This window comes from Schistocerca cancellata, chromosome 3 (assembly GCF_023864275.1).
Source record: "Schistocerca cancellata isolate TAMUIC-IGC-003103 chromosome 3, iqSchCanc2.1, whole genome shotgun sequence".
In the NCBI taxonomy this organism is placed as follows: Eukaryota; Metazoa; Arthropoda; class Insecta; order Orthoptera; family Acrididae; genus Schistocerca; species Schistocerca cancellata.
The window spans coordinates 451199142-451223272 of NC_064628.1; the positions used below are offsets into that span (position 1 = coordinate 451199142).

Consider the following 24131-nt stretch of genomic DNA (forward strand, 5'->3'; position numbering starts at 1 on the left):
CAGTACCTCCATGACCAGGCCATGTGGTAGGATACCTTCGGTTCAGAACACAGTGGGGTACGCTAGGGGTTAGGTGCTTGACATCCATCGCATTTTTGCCACATAAGCGTTCTGGTTTTTAGCAGTTCTTCATCCAGAAGACGAGGAAGAATTCATGTGAGAAAGTTGACATATGGCCTGTCATTTAATTTATCATTGATGAAATAATGCCCAATAATTTTGGTGCCTACAAGGTGTTATATGATTCTTCAAGCAAAATAGTGGCAAGTTCAGTTAATTATGATGGAATTCGATAGCGATCACGCAGAATTCTCTTCAAAGTAGACCACAAAAGCTCAATAATATTGAGATCTGGTGACTGCAGTGGCCAGGAGAAATGCGACAATTCATCCGTGCTCACAAAACCAGTCCTGGACGACGCAAGCTGTGGAGCAGATGCCCTGTCGTCTTGCAACACAGCATTATCATTGGGGACAAACATTTTAGCATGGGATGGACCTGATAATCCTTGGCAGTACTTACTGCGACCTTGCAGAGTGACCATGGAGTTCATGGAATGCCATGTCCCACCCTGTATTACTCTTGGGACGTAAACTCGGCCAGGAGTTGAAAACAGTGTCAAACAAGCTCGTCCGACCATTGACTTTCTTTCAGGGATCCACAGGCCAGGTTTTATGACCTCGGCATCACGTTTTCCTGTTACGGGCATTTGCGTCACTGATACACTGGTTTTGGGATTCCATCTCGCCCTGCAATTTCCTTCGTGGTGTTTCGATACTGACAGGGTGCTATTTAGAAAAGAGCTATTGCTGTTCAAATCAACACAACGAACAAAATTGAAAGAAAGGCAATCATGCTCGCAGCTAAACAATATTCGCTTGATGTATCTTTTACTTTGCTCCTGGACAAAAAGGTATTTGGAGCAGTTAAGATAAAAGGGACTACTCGTATACTAGTTCCGGAAAATTTTGAAAAAATTTATATACTCTCTTTCTCTTTCGAAAATCCGCAGTCAGTAGTTGAACAACAAATTTCACTGTCCATCTAGACTGCTTATGTTGCTACCGTTACGATCAGTTTCAATCCGATCTATCTTGATACATAATATTTGCTACGATACCAACGTTTCAATTTCTACAAATAAGCGTGCTATGTCACAGAACAATACATCGGCCAGGACTTACTATTAGCAATATGCATACTGCTTCGCGGTAAGCTTATTGCTCATAGAAATTGACGGACTACTCTTGTACAGTACGACGGCGCCGAAATTAGTTGTAACTTTAAAAATACATGGTGAGCTCGCAGTCCACAAATAAAATTCAGGAGGTTGTTCAAGGAAATTTTCGAGAGTATCTCGTTTTAAGAGACAAGTGATTCCGTCGAATCTTTACAGAGTAAAAATGTAGTTATGACTCATTCCGTTTCTTACACCAGTTACCTTCGTTCGTATGAAAACACCTTTGAAATAATGAAAGAGCCTGTAATATTCAGTCACCGAAACATACGACACAAAACGACGAGTAATAACATAGGAACGCAAAGCGACTGTGATCTGGTTGCCATCGCTGCGGGAACAGTTCAGTATAGCGCCGTTGTGACTTTCTTCTATTGTGCGCAGTGAAAAGGTGCGCAAGGTGCATCGTCCGTAATATTTCCAAGTATTACTCTTAACGAACAACTAAATCAGCCGTAAAAACTATCCCGAGACAGAACTGCTGGATGTGATCTTGACGGCGAAGAGTAAAGTGGCCATTACTGTCGAGTACGGTGAGTGAACGGAACAGGTTTCTTCCGAAACAAGGTATAGCGCAGACCGTGTTCTGAACTAATTTTCAGTGCAGTAGAGATACAACGCTAAATGCAATGAAATCAAACGAAATTCCACTGCACAGCATGTGGTCCTTATGCCAAAATACTCAGATAATGTCCATGAACATTCGAAATGTTGTCGGCCGAGTTCCGGTTCAACGTCCAAGTGCAGTCTTGGTTGACAATAAAATTTCTTGTGGGAAAAACTGTCTATGCCGAATATACTCATACACTGATGTCTCGATGACAGTTCTAAGCTGAGGGTGAAAGATTTTAAAACAGCTCGTACACTAAATAATTTGCAACGACATTCTTTCTCCCCTGCTATTTATTCCTTCAGATATAAACTAGTGAGTCATTCAGAGGTACACGGATCTCAGATCTCTGTCCTTTGAGATAGAGATCGAACTGCGTTTTAAGAAAAGATGGTTACTATTTCTACCTACTCTCTAGGACACGTCGAGCAACTCAGCGACTATACTCTGATACATGCTCTGAAAGACACAGAGACACGCAACCGACCTAATTAATTATGTTTGGAGCAATATTGTGTCAACTTCCCTACCACCGAAGAAGGGCTCCGGGAAGTTTTCTTTGTTGTCAGGAAAATGATGGAACTGGCAGGACACTACAAAATATATCGGAAACCAGGAGCCTCGCCCTCTCCATCTAAACTGCGAATTAAATTGGAAAAAAGGTTACACATCAGAAAGTTGACAGTGATACTTAAAAAGAAAATCCTTGACATTAACCATTTTCATACACAATGATTGCTTATACACAGAAGGGCCATTTTTTTGTCTCAGCAATAAATTAGGTATCAAACCTTCAGTTCTGCGGATACACATGTGTAAGTCCCTACTTCGATGCGAACGCCACTGAACCATTCCCAGCTCACTCCGTTTTGACCTAATTATGCCTAATAAGTTGACCAGTTGGGTAAGGTATAAAAACTACAAACAATCGTTAGTCATCACATGAGACTCAATGGCGTTCTTCGAACACATCCTCGAGATTACCTTTTTTAACAGATAGAAAAACGTCTAAATAGACAATGATGATGTTAGCATTGCGTAACATGACAACAGATTTTCTTGTTAGTTTTTTCAACTTCCGCCACGTCAAGCAATGCATATATATTGCAATGTTTAATCCGTATGGGAAGCTCTTGAAAGCATCACAATATCATCCCATGAGCCGTGTTTGATCATGTCTCATGTTTCGAATGTGATTTTTCTCCTGTTAGTCATAGCTTCTTTTTTTACATCGTCTTTCATGAAGTTGTGCCCTAGTGTATCACTTTTTTTCCGTGGTAACATTAAATACAGGTACTGTACGTTGCTGCTTCTTGTTTGAAGTAGAGAAAACTTCCAGTTATATGGTGAACGGATGTTTGTGTAATGAATTATTTACTTTCTGTGAGAAATCTGTGCCTTTTTCCTAGCTTCAAAATATCTCGATAACATTAAATTACCATACGCTTCATTTCAGCACCAAATTTATTAAGTAAGAATCTGAATTAATTGCGTTTTACAAAGTAATGCTATTGACGTGCCCTGAAACTTAAATTGTTTTCCGACGTCCATGTAATCTCACATACAGCAGGTAAGCTACTCATTTAATCTGTACTTCATCTCACCGTTCGTTTCTCTTGACAGTCTCAGCACATTTTTCATAACGCATGAAGATATCTTCGCTCAATTTTTAACATTTTCATACAGCAACATTTTTTACTACCCGCTCCTGCAGTGCTTCCTCCTCCATTTCATACTCGCAGCAGCTATCGTAGGAAACATTCTTTGCTAATTTTAAAGGTAATAAAAACGTAACGTTAGCCACATCTTCTTTTATGGAGATATAAGACACGCTAGAAAGAGGATTACACTTTTTTTTGCTTCAGAATTATTGCTCATGAAAGTAAGTCTGTGACAATTTTTTTGAAGATTTTTAAATGACAAAAGGCAGTCTTTAACATTAAAAGGGACATATATTAACTGTAAACTTCGAAAACAGTGTAACACAGACTGCAGAAGATGGTATTTTCCTAAGAATGTTTCGGTGACGCAGGTGCTCAAAAAGCTACGTGTGTAAAGAGGAAAAGCTTTTTTAGGTATAAATTACTAAACTTTGATCTAAAGGCAAAATGGGAAGAAGTACAAACTAGAACAAATGCATGATTCTTTCTCGAGTATATCATTATGACTTGCAAGCAGCTTCCTTTGGCACAACCTTGAGATGTGTTGTTTCTACGCCTATAACATTCTAAAGTGTCATGCACATGCTTTACAGATTTTCAAAATCCCCCCTTCTCGAATATCCTATCGCAGTGTCGGAATTTGCTGAATAAACACTAATATTTCAGGATTCTTATTTACGCTATATAAATAGAAACAGATGAAATAGGCAATATGTCTACGATGTGTCTGAACAGCCAAGTAAAAACTGAATTAAACTCTTAATACATTTTTTTTATTTAATACATAATCACCTGTAGAACACAGTGACCACTTACAACGCCATACAATCCTTAAAAAACTCAATTGCAGATGAAATCCTTGAGTTTCATTACATGATTAAGTGATGTAGCCATTACAGCGAGTATCACATGCGCAGTAGAAACGGAACGGGGCTGGGGACGTAACTTACATCCAAGCAACATCTTACAAGTTGCGTCATATAGATTCCCTTAAAGAAGAACAATTTCAGGTTAAGTTACAATGGCCTCAAGAAAGTCCATCTCCGTTTCACTTATAGTTAACATGAAAACTCCAAGTCTCATATATCATAAGTTTAGGTGCAAATACGAGGGTCTAGTACTGTAGGGGATTGCTGAATGAGAAAACTTACTGCATATATAAATGCTGCGCAAGTGAATAATATCTAACAATATACATAAAAATCTCCGCAAGTCCCCATTTGCACCGTACATTGTAATATTACGTCAACCACGCAAGGGGATTCAATCATTCCCCGAAACATCTTTTGAGATCAGACTGGTGTTCGTTGGATCCAAAATATCTGTTATTTCATCAGCATTCCACATGTTTCGGCATCCTTCTTTGATGCCGAAGCTATGATTCAAGGCCTCTACAAGAGGAAAGGACTGTCAGTTGACGTGAGAAAGGAAAGAATGGTAGTGGATACGGAAGACATAGGGAATTCAGTATCTGAGTCAAAGTTTTGATGAAATAAGGCGGAAAGCATAGATAACATTACTTCAGAATTCCTACGTAGGTGGCACAAGTGGCACCCATAGTGATATTCATGTTGACTTTTATAATAGTCTGGAGACATACCACCAAATTTTCCGAAAAACATCATCCACACAATCCAGACGATAACAAGGACAAACAAGGGCGTGAGTTATCTCACAATCAATCTAACATCTTATTTATGAAAGTTACTGACAAGAATAATGCAGAGAACAACGGAAACCTAATCTGAAGATAAGTTAGATGGCGATCGTCTTGGGTTTAGGAAAGATAACGGCAGCCGGGAGGTAGTTCTGACGTTGTACTTGATCATCGAAGTACGGCTTGAGAAATATCAAGACACGTTCGTAAGATTTGCCGCCCTAGAGGAAGCATTCGACGACATAAAACAGGGAAAATATTATAAATTGTCAGGAAAGTAGCAGTAAGCTATTAAGAAAGACGGGTAATATACAATATGTACAAGAGCCGAGAGGGAACAATAAGATTAGAGGACCGAGAACAATGTGCTCAGATTAAAAAAAGAGTTCAATGTATACACTGAAGTAGCAATGACAGAAATAAAATAAATGTTCGGGAGTGAGATTGGAAGTCAGCGTAAAAGGATATGATTCTCTGATGACACTGTTGTTCTCCGTGAAAGAGTGGAAAAATTCCAGGATCTGTTGAATGAAATGAACAGTCTAAAGAGCATACTATACGGACTGGGAATAAACCGAAGAGACAAATGTAATAAGGAGCAACAGAAATGAGATTATGGATAAACTTAATTTTAAAATTGCGAACAACGAAGTAGACGGCCAGAAGAAAATTTGCTGCCTTGGAAGTAAAATTACTTGAGACGGACGAAGCAAGGAGGCTATAAGAATTAGACTATCTCAGGGAAAGTGGGCATTCCTACCAAAAATAAGTCTACATGCATCAAAGAAAGAATATGGAAGAAATTTCTGAGAATATGCATTTGAAGTAAAGCAATGTATGGATGTGAATATGGACTGTGGGAGAACAGTAAAGGAAGATAAGCGAGGCGTTGGAGATATTGTCGTACAGATTAATTTTGAAAATTAGGTAGCCTGATAAGATAAGAAATCCTCAGAATTGGCGAAGAAAAATATTAGGTCTACAACTTTGCTTTCGCCGTTTTGCAATAGACGGCAGTAGCGGCAAGTGGGGTTCAGGTGGTTGGTCATAGGTGTAATACAATTAGCTTAGGCATCTGTAAACATAATACCATAAAAATATTAGTCGACTTGTGATTGCATCATTAGGTTATTCTCGGTTAAGTGCGTCAACTTACGTACCCATTCTCACCATTTGCGGGAAGTTTTAATTTTCTGCTTTAACATGAAGAAATCTGCGGCTGTGGCTCTTAAAATTCTGGGTAAGACCAATGGTGAGGGAACTATTAGTAGAAGAACGTACAGAAAATGTTTTCAGCGCCATAAGAACGGTGATTTTGATGTCGAAAACCGGCATGGCGGTGGAAGGCAGAACGTTTTCGTAGCTACTGAAACAGACGAAAACAGTCACAGGACATCATTATCGAAAGCAACTGGTGCGTTCGAGCCCGGCACTGAAACACAAACGGCCACAATACAGCGATAGACACGTAAAGGTAATTTTGCAGCAGGTCAGTGCTCGACGCCATGTCGCAAAACACGTCAAAACATACATGGAATCGTTGAAATGAGAAGTCCTATCCCTCCCGCCGTATTCTCCATACGTTGTACTCTCCCTGACTACCACCTTTTTCGATCAGTGGCATACAGTCTGGCTGACCAGCACTTCCGATCATATGAACAACTGCAAGATTGAATCGATTCATGGATCCCCACAAAAGACGCCCAGTTCTTCCGCCACGGTATTCGTATGCTGTCAGAAAGATGAGAGAATGTAGTGGCCAGTGATGGGCAATACTATGAATCATAATTTTTTGTACGTTTTTCACAATAAAGCCCCGAACTTCGAGAAAAAACGGCAGAAGTAATTTTGTAGACCTAGTACGTTGGGAAAAAACTGAATAGAAGGACTGGATTATAAGGCATGTGTTAAGATGTCAAGAAATAACATTGGTGGTGTTTGAGGGAGCTGTAGAGGAAAGAAACTGTTGCGGAAGGGGGGTATTGGAATACATCCGACAAACAGCTGAGGACGTTAGGTGCGAGTTCTGCTCTGAGATGAGGCACAGGAGAAAACTCATGGGGAAAAAAATACTGCTACGAAGGCTTACGCGAATTGGAGTATGTCCCAAATGATGCTTACGCATCAGAAGACTTCCCTACTGTTGAATATTGCTTCCACGTCACTAAGTCACTGACGTTCTTCTAATTTTGACCGCAGTCGTAAGATGCAGAACATACTTTTCTTATTAGTGTCCACGCCTTCCTGTTAGTGTGTGAGATGTTCAGATTAGATGACAAATCAAACTACCGTTGTATCCTTCTTCCACTTAGTTGCTCTGGTATTCGTTTCCTGTCATTTGTATGAATTATTTTTTGATATACCTATAGCCAGCTGAATCAGCCAACGCTTTGTCTTACTCTCCTTGATATGTATCGTATAGCTGCATCCGTAATAGCTCCCACAAATCTTTTTTAATGTTCTGTTGTTCCTCGCAATTTACTATCCACTTTTCCGGTGCAGCTTCCCTCATGCTCTTCCGCTGTCACATCTAATGACAGGAAGCCGTCCAAACTTGCTTGTATAACTTAGAGAAAATATCTTAGTGTCACTGAGGAAGAACTAAGTACTTTCCTCCTAGAAAAATGTAAGGATTTGGACCGCTTGGCAGTTTAGCTTCGATGTCATTTTCCTCTGTCGGTCCCATTCTTCCTAGTTCGCTGGCTGCTGACTACACGCTACTATACTACATGACGACAGTTAAAATGAAGTAAGTAAATGCAGACGGCGAATCACTTGGGACAATGATATCGTATAGCTTACAATGTAAGACAAACTTAGACTCCTTAACTCTTTCTTGACGACTTCTTCGTCATTTATCTTTTAAAACAGAGCTTCTTAAAATCAGTAACGTCTTTCTTTGAGTCTTTGGTATGGTCTTGCTCATATGGAACAAAATTTCATATGATTTTGTACCTTTAGAGATGCTCCCTAATTTTCGTCAGTGTTTTCATTATTTAAATGTGTATTATAACTTTGACGATGAACTGTCATTAGTTAATTCAGTTAAAAAACAATGTTACTTGATACGTTATCAGTGTTGATTTCTAAAATATGACTACTGCTTACGGTAGTAATTTTGGTTTGCTTTGAAAAGAACCGTTACAAGCATTTCTGGTTGCTCTGTTGCTTTGGATCAGTGACAGCTCTTGTGTTCAGTACGGTGCAGACGTAAAGCGGTCCGGAGTTTGAGATCCGCTGTCCACGCAACAGCATCTTGCAAGTTGAGTCGTACGCTTCACATTAGGCAATTTGTCAAGACACTTGAACGCTAATAACCAGTATTTTCAATAATACACAGACAATACAGATAATTTAGTGCAGCTGAAATACTGGGCGTTACTAGGTGCTTATTTAATGGGGTATGCCAATACTCAGCTGCATACAACCCTCAATAAAATACCGAAGGTATTTTCCTTCAATTAAAAATAAATTTTATTAGCATGTATGACAGAATGGTCCAGGTGCTGAGAATTATATAGCTTCGAATATTAAGCTTTGCGGGTACAAATTCCTTCCTCTGTTTCTCTAAGATATTACCGTTATGGAACCTTAACAGCTTGGGCGCAGATTTTTGTTGTGTTGAACTTTTCAGAAAGCTACTGTTGAAATTTATATGCACCCATGCTTGTGTCTTGACTGAAAAATCACCGGTTTTATAGTAGATTAACTCAGCTGCAAGGATATGTAAGCTTCACTGTTGTATTCTGTTGCACTGTTGTGAGAGTTGGCACAAAAGATGCATGTCAGCACTGCATTTACACATATGTGAAGGTAAGCATCGAATACGTAGTACTTTTGTATCGCTACAACGACTGATGTTTCTTCAGACACGAACACAGTGTGTTGCCTCTTGAACGTAGTTTAATTTGTATTCTAGACCAGTTTCTGCTATGAACTGCATCGGAGCTCACACGCATCAGAACACGAAGCAGACATTCTGTGATGAACAATTGCATTGGCATGGCTTGTCGCGAAAGCAACTTTTGTACACGATTTCATTGCCTGGTACAACATACCACTTCCGTCTCCAGTATCAATGTTACCCAATAAAAGCGGCAGTAATTTTGAAAAAGCACCACTATCTCACAATCAATTCGCGAAAGCAGTTGTCAAATCTAAATTTTTAACTTTCATAGGTGTCAGTGTTTATAGCGTATGTTGCGTTCCTCGATGTGGTTGTCATAGACGTGGACGCACCAATCTAATTTTTAAGTAGTAAACATATTTAACAAAAAATAACTAACATTCCAATGAAATAATAGTGATCCTTTCTTTAAAAGCTTACTTCAGATTTCTGTAACTCTGCATGATATCTTCCCACTTGCAGCCTGCATTCTGTCATACACTCTCTCTGTAAATCTTCCTTCAAATCATCTTCCTTGTATTCTTTACAAAAGTAGATGCAAGAAATGAAAGGCTGTATTCTACAAATAATTCATTTAGCCATTATCTTGTGCTCGCGATGCTAAATTCTACAATAATCAACCTGCTGAACATCAGCCGAAAGCAGGAAATTTCGAAATAAGGATAGTACAATAGACACATAATATGTGGTTTCAACGAATGGTTTTCAGTCTTGTATTGCGAATAACTTCCATTCCTATAACATGAACATTGTTTGGTAGATTATATCTTATTGATTTTTTTTTCCTTTTCTTGTATTGTATTGTAGAAACTGGCCGTGCTGAACTGTACTGCGTCTACAGCTCTAGTGTATGCAATTTTGTTTTGCAAGGAAATTATGGCAGAAGATATGCTCTGAATTTAAATTTGTCTATAAAATTAGCGTATGCATATCTTTCTTTTGCAAGACGAATAACTGCAAGATATTTTAATTGTATTTTTCACATTTCTTTTTTCTCTTCACTTGCCTTCTTGTAATATAATTATTTTTCTTCTTTCCTACACCTTCTGTATCAACAGCGGACAAAGTGTAGCACGTTACCATGGTAAGCTCTTTCTCTCTCTCTGTGTAAGACTTTCCTTACTGTATCTTTCCCATCTGCTTTTCTGTCTGTCTTTCTGTGTGTGCCTGTCTGCCTTCTCTCCTTCTGTCTGTCTCCCTGTTTCCTTAAATATGTCCTTCCTTCTTGGCCTCTGTTTGTGCTCGGTCACCCGCCCTTCCCGTTATCAACTGCGTAGCCAGCATGTACGCCCAACTTTTAATTGGTTAGCAGCGCAACAACTAAGTTGAGTGCCCGCCATAAAACTCTGGTAAAGACCGTCTTGCGAATTTTTAGCTCAATTAATTTTTACCTGAATTAATTAAAGCGCTCTTCACACAAAATATTCTGAATTACTTTATCATCATTCTTCCTTAAAAATCGGGTAAATTAAGTATAAGAATGTAATGTTTGAGGTAAAATATTTAAATTTGATTCCTATTTTGGTCTGTCTGTAGTCTTTATTTTCGAATAGATCGGACTTTGTGGTGGTATATTTGTCCCAGGCATATAACTGTTTTCCAAATAAGAGTTGGGTTTGCATTTTCGTTTTTTAATTTTTGTACATAATTCATTAAATATAATATAAATCATTCTATGTATAATTACTTTTATAAATAATTTCTGCATGATTTTCTTGACTTTTTACAGTAAACATAAAGCATTCATAAGAAATGGATATCAGTTTTGAAAATACCTGCATCAATTTCAAGAAAGCTGTTCCTGTCTCTTTTCATTTAAATGTCTTGTTACGTCAATAGAACTAGCTGATTATTGAAAACGAACAATTCATATCTAAATGCTTGAAAGGAATCCCAACCATTCTGAAAACAACATTTTCATTAGAGATAATACGTGAGAATTCTGTGAGATATTGGATTTACAAATGATGCAAAGTACATGTTCTAGAATCGATTTCTTCTTGGGAGGTTAGTAAGCTCCGGGAATGTAAATTCGTATTTGAGTATCAGCAATTTGTACACTTCAACAGTGAAGCATCAGATCAAATAGTTTATCTGCTTGCAACTATCATTATGGCATGAATCTGTAACTATAGCGTGAATCATTATACAGCTCAGCTCGTGCTAAACGTGATCCTGATCAACAGTGTCGTGGTAAGTCAGTGTCATTGTCTGTTCAATTAGAAACATTTATTTTTAAGTCGTTAAGGATGTGTCATGCTTCCAGTACTTTAATCGAACGTTGATACTAGAAAAATTGAATACTCAAATGAATGACTCTCACTGCCAAGCCTAAGGATGTGTTTTGCCATAAGCGCTCCCAAAATTTCATTTGCACCGACGATAATTAATGAACAAAACGAGTGTACATTGGATTCTCACTGCTAAAACTGTGTTCCAGTTTGTCCAAAAAAGGCAGAACTGTCACTTGGAACCTACTCAATAATTAATCGAAGTATAGCTCAGTAACTGGCTACATATTTTCGTGACAAGTGACGATGAAATCTCCTGGCTGTTCTTTACAAGGTACTGCGCAAGCGCAAGTTGACCTTTTCTGTCAAATCGGCATTCGTTTTTCACATGAATCTCACAAAGTAAGTGAATCCTCTCGTGTAACATACTGGTAATGGCACTAAATTATGTAGAAAGATTCTGATGGAAAGTTAATTGTAGTAGGGTCCGTCGCCGAGGATATAATTTATTTAACATGGACCATACTTAATAAAATACAAAGACCTGAGGCCAGTTCTGCACTTGATTCCTCCTTCATGTCCTCCATTTCAAAAGTTGAGGATAATCTCTTACAGTTTGAGACCAAACACGATAGGCCTATGACGTTTGTGTTGATTATAACCTAACTACGAGTATACTACTTGGCACTAAAAGTTCTCGGGTTTTCCTTGTTTTCTGTCCAAATAACAGCGTATATTTAATGTAAAGAACAACAACACAGAAACGGTACAATGAAGACTTAGTAGGCGCAACCCGGGTACGTTGTAGGACATGGCCGTCAGTAAAAGAATCATACATCAATTGTAATCTTCAGAATGGGCTGAGACTTTGTCGTAAAGAAATATAAGAGACACACTACCGCGGCTAGTAACTTTCACAAGACGGTCTAAGATTAATCCAAACTTAGACCGGCAACGAAGCACGGTTACATGAACAATGGACAGTAAGATTAAGCAAGAGACGTAGATTTCATGATGTGATGATGGTTATGATGTTGGTCAGTCGTGGCCTGCGTTGACAGTGGAGTCTGTCATTCACCGAGCACAGTCTGGTAATACACCCCAGGACAAGGCAACGCTGTCGGAATCGTCATTGTGATGGTCGTGTTTAGTTATACCACACAGTTTTGTTAACATTTATTATTTTCAGAACAGATAGAGAAGAGTGAAGATGGAATCGTAGTAAATGGAGACAAACATTGAAAGTGAGAATGGAAGGACTGACATAATGAACAGGAAGTTTTGCAGAGAAATTTCGCAACGATACTGTACGCCATTTTCCAAAATGCTGTCCGACGAAAATTTCGTTTGGAGGCTGCTAGTAAACAATTTTATCTTATCGTAAGGAATTAGATACTTGCATATATGTACTCTAATAATTGTCCACCTCTGCAGCTGAGTCGCTTTTTTTTCATTTTCTTTACGTAGACGGCAAGGTATCTCAGTGTGTCAGTGTGTTCGGTCAGACAGTTAGCTGCCCTCTGTAATTAAAAGACCTGAGTGAATGGATCAAGTATGAACTTGAACGGGTGCCATGGGACGTCCGTTCCGACCATACGCAACGAACAATTACAAACAAAATGAGATGAAAAAAATTGGTCAGCGAGGATGACTACATTGCAGGAGACCCGGGTTCGATTCCAGCTACTGCTAAGCGTTTTCCCTTGGTTTCAGGACTGGTAAGGGTGCACTCATCTTCTTGAGGCCAACTACGCAGCTACTCGAGCAGTTAACAGCAGTTCCAAGTTCAAGGAATGTAATGTACAGATGCTCCTGCATACTGCATCTGATGAAGCCATTGGCAGATGATGACATGGCGGTAGTAGGGCCCCATTGGCGCGTCTAGGGAACTCTTTTTCTTTTTATTTACTTAGTGATTAGACAGATAAATCCACTCCAGTTAGTCGCGAACGGAAAACACTCCATGCATCATGAACTAAGGTGTCTGTATCTTAGTCCAACAAAACTGGGCCCTCCACCACGGTATTTAAGACTTCAGTGCTCGAAAGTATGTAGATACCAGCACTAAGAGGTCATCCTTAACAAACAACATAAAGCTAGGCCGTGCGGAAACAGGCAAGTGTAGGGAGATTCAGATTATCTGTTAACCTCACAGTATTTCCTGAACGGTTTATAATATTCCAGAGGCACGCGCCATATCTCTGTAGCTGACATGTGTGTTCTGACCAACAGGTACCATAACATCTTTTTCGTTCGGTCTGCTCATTGAAGACTTGTTCCTATTTTCTTCATAGTACTCCAAAAGCAATTTCTTGCACCGTCGTTGAACTTCCATTCTTGTTTGGAATCGACGTTGCACTCTTCTCTTTCCTTCTGTCCTTCTGTATTCTTTGTATCTGAAGTAGCGTATGTAGCCTGTCTTGGTTTATGGAAGACATTAATTTGTTCAGACCAATCAGCGATCAACACAAGTGGACGAACAAACAGAATTAAAGCTACATTTCCTCTACGGCAGAAATTGAGAAAGAAGGAGTTGCCACATTCATCAGGAACTGTCATAAATTTAAGAACATAGACATTCATAAATTTTGTTTAGAACAGCATATGGAAGCATGTGCAACAGAAGCAGAATTTTACAAAAAGTCCTTCATAATATTAAGTGTATATCGAGCATCTGCAGGTAAGTTTAATCTGTTCGTAAACCACCTTGAAGCTGTACTAGCCCATTTAACAACCAAAAACAAAGAAATAGTGGTTGCTGGTGATTTCAATGTAGATTTCCTTAACGACTCTCTCAATAAGAACTTATTTCAGTTAGTAACACTATCATTCAAATTAATTCCCGCTGTGAAGTTCCCCTCTAGGGTAGCCAATTGCTCACAAACAGCCATTAATAATGTCTTAATGGAAAAGTCCAATGAACAAAATTATATTACAAAACCAGTAGTCAATGGCCACTCAGACAATGACATGAAGTTCCTTCTGTTAAATGTTAATACTGAAAAGGATATAAAATCTGTTAAATCTGAGCTCAAGAGGGTAATCAATAAGCCAAAAATTGATTATTTTAGGACAGTCCTCAGAGACATTCATTGGAACGATACTTACAGTGCTCAAGGCGTGAACGAAAAATGTAACACTTTTGCTAATAAAGTGCTTACCTTATTTGAACACTGTTTTCCCCTAAAACTAACCAAGGTTAGAGCAAATTCTACAAAGAAGCCATGGGTTACTCAAGGAATAGGGGTATCTTGTAAAACAAAAACGAAACTGTATTTTCAATCAGAAACAGTTCTGATGTTGATGCTATAGCACATTACAAGAAATACGGCAAAATATTAAAGATTGTAATATAGACATCAAAGCACATATATTACAAGGAAAAGATAGTCATATCAGATAACAAAATAAAGACAATATGGGATATTGTGAAGGAGTAGACTGGTAGAACCAGGCATGAAGAGGGACAAATAGCATTAAGAGTAAATGATACATTGGTGACAAATGTGTGTAGTGTTGCAGAACTTTTTAACAAACATTTTATAACTGTTACTGAAAAGATGGGGTTGTCAGGTTCTGTAGATGATGCTATGGAATACCGCAGACCAGACATTTCAAGTAACTTCCATAATATGAATTTGACCCTCACTACCCCAGCAGAAATAATTTCCATCATACTATCTTTAAAATCAAAAATATCTAGTGGGTATGATGAATATCAACAAAGTTAATTAAAGAGTGTGATTCTTAGTTAAGTAACATATTAAGCTATCTGCGTAACAAGTCGTTTATCAGTGGAATATTTCCTGAATAGTTGAAATATGTTGAAGTTAAGCCACTGTTTAAGAAGGGAGATAAAGAAATGCCATCAAATTTCCGTCCAATTTCACTTTTGCCAGCATTCTCAAAAATTTTAGAAAAAGTAATGCACAATCGGCTTTATAACCATCTTATTTCAGATAACATACTGTCAAAGTCGCAGTTCGGATTTCTAAAGGGTTCTGATACTAAGAAGACTATCTACACTTACAGTGGAAATGTGCTTAATTAATTAAACAAAAAATTGCAGGCAACTGGTATATTTTGTGATCAGTCAAAGGCATTTGACTGTGTAAATCACAATATCCTTTTAAGTAAATTAGAATATTATGGTGTAACAGGAAATGCTGGAAAATGGTCCAAATCTTATATCTCTGATAGGAAACAAAGGGTGTTGTTAGGAAAGAGACATGTATTAAGCTACCAGGCATCATCCAACTGAGAACTAATAAATTACATGTGGGGTCCAACAAGGTTCCATTTTAGGGCTCTTACTTTTTCTTGTGTATATCAATGACTATATCAATGACCTTTCATCAGTAACATTACCAGATGCCAAGTTCGTTTTATTTGGCGATGATACAAACATTGCAATAAATAGCAAATCAAGTGTAGTCTTAGAAAGATTGGCTAATAAAATATTTGTGGACATTAATCACTAGTTCCTAGGCAATTCTTTGTCACTAAACTTTGAAAAAACACACTACATGCAGTTCAGAACTTGTAAGGGGTGTCCCACGAGTGTATGCCTAACATACAATGACAATCAGAAAGAAGAAGTGGACAGTGTTAAATTCTTGGGATTACAGCTTGATAATAAATTCAACTGGGAGAAGCACAACACTGAACTGCTGAAGCGTCTTAACTGATCTCTATTTGCAATGCGAATTGTGTCAGACACAGGGGATATAAAATGAAAAAGCTGGCATACTATGCTTACTTTCAGTCCATAATGTCATATGGGATTACTTTTTGGGGTAATTCATCAAGCCAAGCTAAAGTTTCCTGGGCGCAAAAACGTGCAGTGAGAGTTATATGTGGTGTGAACTCAAGAACATCCTGCAGAAGCCTGTTTAGGGAACTAGGGATACCAGCTACTGCTTCCAAATATATTTATTCCTTAATTAAATTTGTGATTAAAAATATATCACTTTTTCAAACCAACAGCTCAATACATGGAATCAATACTAAAAATAAGAATAATCTTCACAAGGATTTAAAATCACTTACTCTTGTACAAACGGTGTGCATTATTCGGGAACACACATTTTCAATAACTTGCCAGCAGCCATAAAAAGCTTAACAACCTATGAAATTCAGTTTAAGAGAAGACTTCGGCACAATTTCCGTGCGGTAATGTGTTCATTGTAAATAAGTGTGTGTGTGTGTGTGTGTGTGTGTGTGTGTGTGTGTGTAAGTACAATCTAACTTCCGCACCATTTCAGTGCAGTAATGTGTTCATTGTAAATAAGTATTATAGTAGTACTATTACATGTTTATTACCTCATAAATAAAAAAAACTTTTTTCATATTAAATTCAGTGCATTAGTGTTTGTAAAATGATTCTTTCATAAATTGTTCATTAAAAAGAGTGACGCACATTCCACTTGGGACCTGTGGAGGGTACATTAGCTTATTTGTCTCAGTTGTAGATATTTGTCATGTGTTATTGTTTTTCTGACATATTCTACGTCCTGGAGGACCTCCTCACTACGGATCAATTGGAATGAAAGTGAATCTAATCTAATCTAATCTACGGCGCTTTTATACCGGTATCGCGGTGGTGCAGCGCTCTTTTTCCTCCTTTACCGAAGTGATATAGTTTCATAATGGGATATGAAATCACGAACTTGAGCACAAAGTAACAATCGGTTTCGTGTTCAAAACACATAAACTCTGCATTCTGAAAATTGTTATTACTTCGAAACTAGTACTTAGAATTAAGATATTAGCAACAGAAATTACTGTAGTTACACTTGTAAAAGTTGATATCGACATCTCCGTAATTATTACAGCTATGAACTGAGACTATACGTCGTTTAGTGAGAGCTTTCTCACGATCCATCTAACCAGAATATAACTCTTCTGAGTGACTCTGTATGAAGTTTAGTAAATAATTTTATTCTTGCTTGCAGAAGTGCAGATTTTTAACATATATTAGAAATTAGAGACTTCCAGAATGATATGAGTCTACAAAAGTAAAGGCTAAACATTAGCAGAGGAAATTTTACTGCCGCACTGGCATTATTCCTCTGACGACATTAATAGACAAAGTGTAATTATTCGGATTTATCCACCTCATTAACTCAGCCATTTTAATTCTGAGCTTTGGAATTTTTATGGTGACGAGAAATGAATGGGAAACAAAATAAAAACGCACAGCTTTCCGCAGAGTCATACAAGATAATGCGATTCGTGACCATCAGGCAAACTAACTTTAATTGATATACAGAGTTTGGATTACTGAATACTTTCTGATCTATCGAAATAAAGGTTTTGTTGTTTTATTATTTTTTCATATATTTTTCGCCCTACCCCTTTTTATTTCGTTGTGTTTCGGTAGAATGAATGCTGGTGTTTTATGTGGGTACACCAGACACACCTAGAACAGAGGACTCTTTGTTGCCACAATCGTTTCTATATTAATGCAATTCGTTGGTTAACCTGCACGATTGTTCTATATATAGTGCCTGAAAATTCTGTGCATGTTTCATTTAGTTAAAATCTGTTATGCAACTGACAGAGTTTTCTACAAAACTTAATGATAAAAAAGTTGCATTTTTATTCTTGTATATAACTCACTTATCTACTGTTACTATTTCAGAAATTCACTAGAGCTTCATTATGACAACAGATTATTACATCGCGGTGAAGATTTTCACAGTTAATGAAGTATATTAATTATTATAACAATCCACAAGTCAGACATAAGACCATAATGTAAATCTCCGATGAATAATAATGAAGTTTTTGACAACACAATTGGGGCCAATCAGATATTCGCTGTAAGAAGTCAGGAAGTCTGTGGCGCTACCAGATGAAGAAAACTATACTCTCGTAGTCTGTCGCAGAGAGCGAGACATGAGCTCCGTAAAACAGTTGGCTGGACTCACTATTTGCTGGAAATGAGTTGTGGGAGTATAGTGATGTTTACACAATATTTCATGTATGTTAAAGATCAATTCAAGATGACTCCAAATACCTTAGAGCAGCATCGTGTCCCATACTGCACAATGGATTTAAATCTCATACAATTACTGCTAATCTCGTCAACTGGCGGGTCGTGAAAATTTCGAAGATTGCCGGTCCTGAGAAGTGACGATGTACAGTTTCTTCCAGTTTGAATTTGAAACGATGTACATTGACGGGCTCGATCCGTCTTCACTGTTTAGCGAGAGGAATGCAGTTTCTAAAATGGGCCGTTTGAGGTATGAAGTTAAACTGCTGGAGGGCGGCAGCTGTTCGTTCAGACCGTATAGAAACGGAGGACACGGTCGCGATGTCTTACGGTCGACGAAATGTTGCGTGAATTGGAGCAATAATTTGTTGAAAATGGCAGTGAGGATGACGACATCGACGATTCACATGACGATTCTAACTCTGTGCAGGAAAAAGTGTGTCAAATTTCAAGTGAGTATCTCTCGTTTTGACTGCGTAATGCGTTAGTTTAAACATTGCGTTCTTTCCTGATGTTCCCTCATTTTCTGAACCATAAACCATACTTTTCACTTGCTGTAGGTCAACATGAATAGGCTGCAAGAAAATACACTGCATAGCAGTGCAGCGAGTGAGAAATAACCATGTGCAAGAAACCTTGCTAAAAAATTGTCCTATGTGAAAGGAACGTTTAACAATTTATAAGCGTAATCCAGAAGAAGCACAGCAAGTTTCAGGCTTTCATAAAACGTTATTATCGGAGTTAGATGTTGGCTTGTGTTCTTAGTAAAAATATATTGAAAAATGATAAAAATGTACGGGATTCTAAGGAACGGCAAGGCTTACTTAGCCGGCAGTCAAAGTGTTAATCAATTAATAATCTTCTTACGCAAATAACACAACAACGCTTCGGCATCGAGTTACAGTGTCACAACTTCGGAGTAGCTGAGGACAGTAGTAACGAAACAGAAGAGTCGCACAAAGTGTTCTGAATGGTGCTGACTTTTAACGATCAATACTTGCGGACCAGCGGCCAATTTATTGCGCCCGTGCTACATTGCTTCTCCATTGGGGGCTCATAGTGTATTAATTTATGTAGGTTACCAGTTAATAATAAGATCGGTACATACACTACTGGCCGTTAAAATTGCTACACAACGAAGATGACGTGCTACTGACGCGAAATTTAACCGGCAGGAAGAAGATGCTGTGATATGCAAATGATTAGGTTTTCAGAGCATTCACACAAGGTTGGTGCCGGTGGCGACACCTACAACGTGCTGACATGAGGAAAGTTTCCAACCGATTTCTCATACACAAACAGCAGGTGACCGGCGTTGCCTGGTGAAACGTTGTTGTGATGCCTCGTGTAAAGAGGAGAAATGCGTACCATCACGTTTCCGACTCTGATAAAGGTCGGATTGTAGCCTATCACGATTGCGGTTTATCGTATCGCAACATTGCTGCTCGCGTTGGTCGAGATCCAATGACTGCTAGCAGAAAGTGGAATCGGTGGTTTCAGGAGGGTAATACGGAACGCCGTGCTGGATCCCAACGGCCTCGTATCACTAACAGTAGACATGACAGGCATCTTATTCGCATGGCTGTAACGGATCGTGCAGCCACGTCTCGATCCCTGAGTCAACAGATGGGGACGTTTGAAACACAACAACCATCTGCACGAACAGTTCGACGACCTCTGCAGTAGCATGGACTGTCAGCTCGAAGACCATGGCTGAGGTTACCTTTGACGCTGCATCACTGACAGGAGCGCCTGCGATGGTGTACTCAACGACGAACCTGGGTGCACGAATGGCAAAACGTAATTTTTCGGATGAATCCAGGTTCTGTTTACAGCATCGTGATGGTCGCATCCGTTTTTGGCGACATGGCGGTGAACGCACATTGGAAGCGTGTATTCGTCATCGCCATACTGGCGTATCACCCGGCGTGATGGTATGGGGTGCCATTGGTTACACATCTCGGTCACCTCTTGTTCGCATTGACGGCACTTTGAACAGTGGACGTTACATTTCAGATGTGTTACGACCCGTCGCTCCACCCTTCATTCGATCCCTGCGAAACCCCACATTTCAGCAGGATAATGCATGACCGCATGCTGCAGGTCGCGTACGGGCCTTTCTGGATACATAAAATGTTCGACTGATGCCCTGGCCAGCGCATTCTCCAAATCTTGCACCAATTGAAAACGTCTGGTCAATGGTGGTCGAGCAACTGGCTCGTCACAATACGCCAGTCACTTCTCTTGATGAACTGTGGTATCGTGTTGAAGCTGCATGGGCAGCTGTACCTGTACACGCCATCCAAGCTCTGTTTGACTCAATGCCCTGGCGTATCAAGGCCGTTATTACGGCCAGAGGTGGTTGTCTGGGTACTGATGTCTCAGGATCTATGCACCCAAATTGCGTGAAAATGTAATCACATGTCAGTTCTAGTATAATATGTTTGTCCGATGAATACTCGTTTATCATCTGCATTTATACTTTATGTATCAATTTTAATGGCCAGTAGCGTATGCGACCCGATGTGCCGCCTCCCTATGTCAGAACTAGCTCTTTAGAAAAAATTTTTGACGACCACTGGCCTAGAGTAAAGCTCTAATTGGCCTCTCTCTCACAGCACATGGTCAAAGATTTTGTCGCGCGGGGCAGCCGCACGGTCTTGGGGGCGCCTTACCTCAGATCGCGCAGCTCCCCTCGTCGGAGGTTCGAGTCCTCCCCCGGCCATGGGTGTGTCTTTTGTCCTTGGTTTAAGTTGGATTAGGCAGTGTGTAAGCTTAGGGACCAACGGCCTCAGAAGTTTGGTCCCAAAAGACCTTACCACAAATTTGCAATTTCCTCGAAGTTTTCAAGTACAAAATACTGCTTATGATGGAAATTCTAATAAAGATTTATACGTTTCTATTGTTCCAACATAACTTTTACTTAAAAATCACTTTCAGTAGACAATAATAAAATAAGTCAGTGGCGCAAGCCGAGAGCCAGTCTGTTTGCCTGTCTGTAGGCCATCGCCCGGGAATAGCTGGCTGAATGGAATGGGGCCATCCTCGAGGGACTGCAACTAGGAAAAATCCCAGCATCTACCCAGCTTTCAACCTGAGTCTGGTGCTCTACCCGCTAGGCCATCACGGCCACGCATTGTAAAACAGCATACCGAAGTATCTCAGCATTGTTTCTTAAGTTTTCGTGAAATAGTCGGGACGAGATGTTTAGAAATAGAGACTCAATGTTATTCTCAGCGCATTCGATAAAATAGTTTTATGCTTACTGGCATTCAGATCAAATTTTAGTTGCTGAACAAAAAATTAACTGACGCATGTATTAGATACAAAATGATTTTCAACAACGGAAATATAAGGGTGTAACAAAATGATACCGATAAAATTGACAGTGTAGTAGAACGTGTCTTGGGCAACAACAAAAATGTGTGTGAAATCTTACGGGACTTAACTGCTAAGGTCATCAGTCCATAAACTTACACACTACTTAACCCAAATTATCCTAAGGACAAACACACACACCCATGCCCGAGGGAGGACTCGAACCTCCGCCGGGACCAGCCACACAGTGCATGACTGCAGCATCTTAAACCGCTCGGCTAATCCCACGTTGCAGTCTTGGGCAACAAATTGAGGGTAGGAATCTATATTTGGAAATGTCATCCAATGAAACTGCAGAGCGCAAAGTTACAGGAATCAACACCTACCGCAAGCCCACCACTTCTGTAAAGCAAACCTGCGTTTGTACACTGAAGCGACTGCACATCGCAGTCGCCTCTGTGATACGCGCAGCATGGACGGGTTCGCTCTGAATTATGTCAAGCTCATTGGGAGAAGTTTCGTTTGTGTTACGCAAACGTATAAACGTTGTCTGCCGAGGTGGTGGACCAGCGGATTTCGATGCTCTGTACCTTCGTCGGATGACTTCTTTCGGACATGGTTTTTCCTTTAACTTTTTGCAAGACACTCTCTACAATACCTCGAAGTTGTCGGTATCCTTTCGTTATATCCTGCATACGTCGGATGTCTCCAGCGACGCCCACTGGATACGCAGTGCGCCGTTTTATTTGTCGCCACAGCCGGCCAGTGTGGCCGAGTGGTTCTAGGCGCTTTAGTCTGGAACCGCGCGACCGCTACGGTCGCAGGTTCGAATCCTGCCTCGGGCATGGATGTGTGTGATGTCCTTAGGTTAGTTAGGTTTAAGTAGTTCTAAGTACTAGGGGACTGATGACCTCAATTGTTAAGTGCCATAGTGCTCAGAGCCATTTGAACCATTTGTCGCCACAAACAATATGATTTCTAAAATGAAATGTTATGTACAGGGTAATACTGAATTAGACTAGCTCAATGTTGGATTTCATGGTATCTATTAACAAGGAAGTCAAAACACAGCTACAGTAATGTACAATTTCATCAGCGACTGAGTAGCGTTGCTGTCGAGACGGTGCAAGTCAGGTGTGGTAAAGGCATTTTTGCAGATCAGATCCAATGTGATAACTTTAGTGGGTATGTTTCAGTACTGTGTTTGTATGGTTGGTATCGATCAGTTGATAATAACATCACTATCGAAATATCGGTAAAAATTTGAGTGCATGTCTTTCTTTCCCAATATCATTACCTATTTCGAGGACAACCCAAGCACACTGTTTGCAGATGATGCTGTCGTTTGCCATCTATCAATATTATCAGAAAATCAAAACTAATTACAAACTGATTTACACAAAATATTTGCATAGTGCGAATCGTGTCGATTGACTGACCCTGAATACCAAAAAATGTGAGGTCCTCCACATCAGCACTAAAAAATCCATTACGTATGATTATACTATCACACATATTTATATTAGATATATATAGTTGCGATCAACCTAAATAGTTATCATAATACAGAAAATGTTTCACGAAAAGCGGACAAAAGACTGCATTTTATAGGCGGAACGTTTACAAGACGCAACAAATCTGCTAAAAAGACATTCTGCGCTACACTTTTCCACCCTCGCTAGAGTGCTGCCACGTAGTATGAGATCCTTACCAGATAGGATTGACGGGGGGCACCGGATAATTTCAGATGAAGGCAGTTCGTTTTCTGTTATCGTGAAGTAGGGGAGACATTGTCACGGATATCAGAAGCAATATGAGATGAAAATCGTTAAAGCAGAGGCACTTTTTGCTGCAGTGAGATCTTTTCAGGAAATTTAAAGCACCAACTTTCTCCTCTTAATGCCGAAATATTATGTTTACTCCCACGTACACATGGGGAGATGATGGTCGTAATAAAATAAAAGAAGTCGGAGCTCGCAAGGAAATATTTAGGTCTTCAGTTTTACCACGTGCTATTTGAGATTGTTGTACATAAATAGTCCAAAAGTAGTTGTATGAACCGAGAGCCAAACACTTAACTGTGATGTTTCCAGAAAGAAATTTTCACTTTGCAGCTAAGTCTCGGCCCGACTTACAGTTCTGACCCGCCAGGAAGGTTCATTTACATGTGAACTGCAGTGTAATCATGTGGATGTAGACTTAAGTCTACTTCCGATTTGAGTTAAGGATGGCTGATGATCCACCAGACTTAGGCTTGGCAGTGCTGAGAGTATGTTGCCCGCAGTGTGACGTGGACACGTTGCAGACGTTGGTGTGTGTGCCGTTGTAGGGGGCAGCAGGCGGGAGTCGATGGTGGTGGGCGAGCTGCCGGCGTCGCTGCCCCAGGCGTCTGCGGGCAGCCCCTCGGACGAGGAGGACCGCTGGGGGTGAGTCGCTGCTGCCGCCTGTCCGCCCAGCTGCTGGGTTTGCACAACAGCTCGGCATGTTCAGGAGCAAGCGTGTCAATGTGTGCC

At 39.7% G+C, this 24131-nt stretch overlaps 1 protein-coding gene across 1 annotated transcript in view; it reads left to right on the forward strand.

Moving 5' to 3' along the window:
- LOC126176363 (regulating synaptic membrane exocytosis protein 2-like) overlaps positions 1 to 24131 on the forward strand; it is a 165519-nt gene that overhangs the window by 129439 nt on the left and 11949 nt on the right. Inside the window, exon 9 of the mRNA XM_049923518.1 lies at positions 23924 to 24044. Coding sequence (XP_049779475.1) covers positions 23924 to 24044 — 121 coding nt within the window. The remainder of the gene's footprint in view (positions 1 to 23923; positions 24045 to 24131) is intronic.